At 67.7% G+C, this 5310-nt stretch overlaps 1 protein-coding gene across 1 annotated transcript in view; it reads right to left on the bottom strand.

Moving 5' to 3' along the window:
* DLX3 (distal-less homeobox 3) overlaps positions 1-3034 on the bottom strand; it is a 4118-nt gene extending 1084 nt beyond the window's left edge. The window contains exons 1-2 of the mRNA XM_015615815.3: positions 2128-3034; positions 1358-1548 (exon numbers count right to left, since the gene is read on the bottom strand). Coding sequence (XP_015471301.1) covers positions 1358-1548; positions 2128-2446 — 510 coding nt within the window. The 5' untranslated portion in view covers positions 2447-3034. The remainder of the gene's footprint in view (positions 1-1357; positions 1549-2127) is intronic.
* Between the last annotated feature and the right edge of the window lie 2276 nt (positions 3035-5310).

The raw sequence follows: 5310 nt of genomic DNA on the forward strand, positions 1-5310 counted from the left end.
GGGAGGGACCTGGGGGGTCACAGGGACCCCAGACACACTCTGGCACACAGGAAAGGACACGGGACACAGGAAGGGACATCACGGGGACCCCACACGGTGCTTGGCAGGAAACTGCTCGGGACAGGGATGTCGTGGGACACACGGAAAGTCACCCTTGGTGTGAGCGTGACAGAGAGCACGGACACCCCGCGGACACCCCACGGACACACCGTGCCCTGGGGACAGCAGCCGTGTGACAATTGGTGTGGCAGGGACCCCTGTGGGGACACGGGCGTCACGAGGAGCCCGTCACGCCACTCTCGGGGCGTCGGGAGCGTCCCCGCGCTGGGCGAGGCGGCGCTGGACGCCCTTGGCCCTGGGCGAGGGGCGGGGGTGGCGGTGCTGTCACCCAAACAGGATGTCCCTCTGGGAGCGGGTGACGCGCTCCGTCAGCCCTTTGCCGAGTGTCCCCGATTGCTTCATCGCCCAAGGGAGGAGGAGGAAGGCCAAGGGCGGCACAAGGGCGCCGGCGCCGGCCCCGAGGCAGGGAGGGCACCGCGCTGGGGCGCGGGGGAGTCACGGGCTGCGGGGACAGCGGGGACAGCGGGGACAGCCCCGCTCCCCGCCCAGCCGAGGCCACCATTTGTCCCCGCGCCAGGCGGGACCCCGAGAGCGAGAGCTTCGCCCCGAATTTGGGCGGCTGGCGGGGAGGAGGAGAAGACCATCCCGCACGTCCCGGCTCTTCCAGTCCAGCCTGCAGGGCCACCCCAGCTCCGGGGACAGCGGGTGTGGAACCGGTCCCCAAATCCCTTCTCCCTGCCCGAGCCACGGGGAACTTTGGGGAGTCTGGGCGGTGGGAGCAGGCTCCGGCCGCAGGTCCCGGTGTCCTGGCAGGATTTGGGGTCAGGAGCTGCTGAGGCTCCCCGGGCTCATCCCGAGCGTCCTGGCGCGCCCGGGACTTGGTGCCCCACATTCCTGGGACAGCGGGTGTGCCGTGACCCAGGATCTGCCGGGGCAGGATCCAGCCCCAAACCCTGCGGCACAGCCAGGTCTGGGATGGGGCCGGCTCCAGAGGGACTGGGATAAACCCCGAAACTCCCGAGTGCGGCACGGCCGGGCTCCGTCCCCTCTCCCCGCTGCCTCCGTCCTCTCCACCATTCCCTCGTCAGAGCGGATCCGCTCCAAGGGGGAAACCTCGCCCCGGGAACCCCACAACGGAGCGGGGAACCCCAGCCCTGTGAGCCTCAGACCCCTCCCGGCTCGCCGGGAACTGAGCCCTTCCCAAATCCAGGATTTCCAGGGCGGCGGCAGCCGCGGCTCCCCCTGCGCTGCCCGCGGTGGGGATTTGGGGTGCCGGGGGAGGGGGCTCAGCCCTTACCTGGGTCTGGGTGAGCCCCAGCTGTGCCGCCAGCTCGGCGCGCTCGGGCAGCGCCAGGTACTGCGCCTTCTGGAAGCGGCGCTGCAGGGCGGCCAGCTGGTAACTGGAGTAGATGGTGCGGGGCTTGCGGATCTTCTTGGGCTTCCCGTTGACCATCCGCACCTCCGGCTCCGGCTCCTCCTTCACGGACACTGCGAGAGAGCGCGGGGTGAGCCGAGAAGGGCTCCCAGGGCGGCCAGCCCTGTCCCCAGCTCGGTGTCACCCCGCTCGGGGTGCTGGCAGTGCCCTGTCCCCTGCGACAACCTCGGGGACCCTCCTGGGACGTGTCCCGGGCTCTGCGGCCAGCACCGATCCCTCTGCGCCCCCACGGGAACACCGGGAGCGGCTGAGCCCCAGGAGCCGCCAGCAACCCTCTGTCCCCATCCCCCCGAAACCCCCCGAAACCGGGGACATCCCGAGGGGCACAACCCCCCGAAACCGGGGACACCCCAAGGGGTAAAAACACTCCAAAACCGGGGACACCCCGAGGGGTAAAGCCCCCCGAAACCGGGGACATCCCGAGGGGCACAAACCCCCGAAACCGGGGACATCCCGAGGGGTAAAACCACTCCAAAACCGGGGATACCTCGAGGGGTAAAACCCCCCGAAACCAGGGACACCCCGAGGCGTAAAGCCCCCCGAAACCGGGGACACCCCGAGGGGTAAAGCCCCCCAAGCCCCCTCTGGAAGCCCAGGGGAGCAGCGGCCCCGGCCCCCCCAGACATCCGTACCTGCCTCCTGCGCCGGGAGCTGCTGCTCCCTGAAGTGGCCGTACTGGCGGTACGAGGGGCTGTAGGAATACTCGGATTTGGGCGAGTAGGTGCCGGCGGTGCCGATGCCGTTGAGGTTGAACTGGGGGTAGGGGTAGTGGCCCACGGGCTGCCCGTACGACTGGCCCGGGTAGTAGTCGTGCTGGCCCGTGTAGTAGCCCAGGTCGGTGACCGAGGACTCCGGCAGGGTGGGAGAATCCTTGGAGGCTGCATGGCAGCTCAGCGAGCCCGAGAGGTCCGTCAGGATGCTGGAGAGCTTCTTATCGAAAGAGCCGCTCATCGCTGGGAGCGGGGAGGGGGCAGCTGCCTGCCCGGGCCGGGGACCCCCCAACCTGGCGGCTGCCGAGGCCTGGCGTGCCCCGAGCGGGATCCGGCGCTGCGGCTGCTTCAGGAGGAGCCACCGAGAGACTGTGCCCAAACCTCCGGCCCCGGCCGCCTGCTTAAAGCCTTTAATTAGGGAGCAGGGCAGGGTGGGTGCGCATTCCGATTGGCTCCAGAAATATTGCCTGGGAGGCAAAATAGGCTCCTGCCTCCTCCTGTGTGGGTTTTTTTTTTCTTCTCTCTCCTTTTTTTTTTTTCCTTCTCGCTCTCTCTCAAGAAACAACAAAGAGTGGGTGAAGGAGGCTGAGGGAATAAATAAAGTGTGCAGGGTCCTGTCTGCAGGACAGGGCGGCCCTGGGGACACAGGGGACACTGGGGGGGACAGGGCTGGTTTACAGGGGGACTTTGGGGCCGCGCGGGGATTATTTGGGGGAGTGTTTTGGGGCTGTTTGTTGGGGGGCAGGGAAAGGGGGGGTGGGGTTTGGGACTGGGATGGATCCGTGCTTGGGGCTGGGGGGCTTTAGGGGTTTGTTTATGCGCCCCCCTCACTTCTCCCCCGCTCCGCCTTCTCCCAGCAGCGTCCCCCAGTCCAACACCACCCCCCGGGTAAAGCCCCCCCGAGGATCCTCAGTACCCCCAGCCCTGCCACGCTGCCCCTGTGTCACCTCGGGGCAGTGACAAGCCCTGATTTTGGGGGGGACACCCCCCGGGGGGTCTGCGCCCCTCTCCCACCCCCCTCAGGGCCGTGACCTCTCCTCTGCCCCAAGGACCCGCAGCAGCGTGGCCCAGCCGGGGGACCCGGGCCAGTCCTGGTCCCCTCCTGCCACCCGCAGGGCTGTCCCCACCCCCCCAGCACCCGGGGAGGGGGCGCTTTGCAATGGGGGGTGTTTTTTAGGGGGGTGGTCTCTGCTTCTGCTGGCAGGAACTTCCTCTGACAGGAACCGGGGGGCTGGCAGGGGGCTGGGCCCGTGACCCTGGCGGGGCTGTCCCCTCCTGTCCCCTGTGTGTCCCCTGTGTGTCCCTTGTGTGTCCCCTGTGTGTCCCCTCCTGTCCCCTGTGTGTCCCCTGTGTATCCCTTGTGTGTCCCCTGTGTGTCCCCTGTGTGTCCCTTGTGTGTCCCCTCCTGTCCCCTGTGTGTCCCCCCGATGTCCCCGCCGTGTCCCCCGGGTCCCCCCGCCCGTTCCGCTGCGCGGGACAACGGCTCCGTTTGGCGGCCACGGCGGGAACTGCGCCGCGCCCCCGGGCCCCGGGTTCGAGTCCCGGCACCGCCAGGTCCGGGGGTTCGAGTCCCGGTACCGCCGGCACCGCCGGGAACCGGGGTTCGAGTCCCGGTACCGCCAGGTCCGGGGGTTCGAGTCCCGGTACCGCCGGTACCGCCGGGAACGAGGGAGAAAAATGGAGAATGGGAAAGGAGCCGGAATGGGAACGGGAATAGGAATGGGAATGGGAACGGGAATGGGAATAGGAATAGGAATAGGAATAGGAATAGGAATAGGAATAGGAATAGGAATAGGAATAGGAATAGGAATAAGGATAGACAGGAATAGGAGTGCATAGGAAGAGGAATAAGAATGGTGAGGAAGAACAGGAATCTGAGCAGGAATAGGGTTAGAAGTAGGAACAGGAATAAACAGGAGTAGGAATAAGAGCAAGAACAGGAAAAGGACAAACAGAAATAGAAATGACACAAATAGAAAGAAATGGAAATGATAGAAAGAGATAAGCAGAACAGAGACGAACCCCCAAGGGAAGCAGGAGGCTCTGCAGGAGGCCAAGCCGAAGTCTGGGGAACGGCCTCACTTCCCACGTGGGAATTGTAGCCGGGAGTTCGAGGAATTCATTCCGAGGGGACAGAAGTGCCGGGGACCAGCCCAGCCCTGGGAGCCGCGCCGGGATTCCCTGGGAGGGTCCCCAGGAGCCGCTGGGACACGCCAGGTCCCCAGCCGCGCTGTCGCCAGGGCTGGCCCCGCCGGGAGCGGCAGCTGCGGCAGGAAAAGCCGGTTGTGGGGCTGGAGGCCGGGGAGGGCAGCGGGGGAGCGGGGCAGGAGCGGGAGCGGGTCCGGCCAGTCCCCAACCAGTCTGGGACTGGGAGCTCTGGAGCGGCCGGGCCGGGCTGGGAGCTGTGGAACCCCAAATCCGGGACTGGGGAGGGGCTGCGGGGGCAGCGCGAGGGACAGAAGGGGGATCCACGGGCAGGGCTGAGCACAGGCTCCGGTCAGCACCCCCCGAGTGTCCCCTATGGGCTGTGGGGTCCCCCCCGCGACCCCCCCAAGGCTGAGGGATTCCTTCCCCATGTCCCCCAAAAGGGCCGGAGGGTCCCTCCCGTGTCACCCCCAGACTGGCGGGGTCCCGGAACCCGGCAGTGCCCCCGGGAGTCCCCGCGTGTGTCCCCAGCCCTGCCACAGCGGCGGGGGATGGGGCTGGGGGGGGTCCCCGATCCCCCCCAACCCCCCCCGAGCATCTTTGGGTCAATGGCGTCACCTCGTGGCCTTTGGGGGCAATGACACCGCGGGGGTGACGTCACTGATGTCACCGGGGCAAGAGGGGCGGGGCCGGGGCGTGGGGACAGGGGACAAGGAGGTCCCCGTGCCAGGCGCGGCTGCCGCTGCCCGCGGTGTCCCTGCTGCCGTCACTCTTTCCAGTGACACGGCACAGGGGCACGGGGACATCGGGCGGGGGACACCGGACATCCTGCAGCCCCCCAGCCCCGGATTTCCTGGCACGGTGGGAGCGGTGCGGTGGCTCCCGGTGACATTTGCCGGGGTCGGGACGGGGACAGCCTGGCGGGGCAGCGGCGGTCGCGTCCCCACGGCCGGGTCCCCG

Source organism: Parus major, unplaced genomic scaffold, assembly GCF_001522545.3.
Source record: "Parus major isolate Abel unplaced genomic scaffold, Parus_major1.1 Scaffold273, whole genome shotgun sequence".
In the NCBI taxonomy this organism is placed as follows: domain Eukaryota; kingdom Metazoa; phylum Chordata; class Aves; order Passeriformes; family Paridae; genus Parus; species Parus major.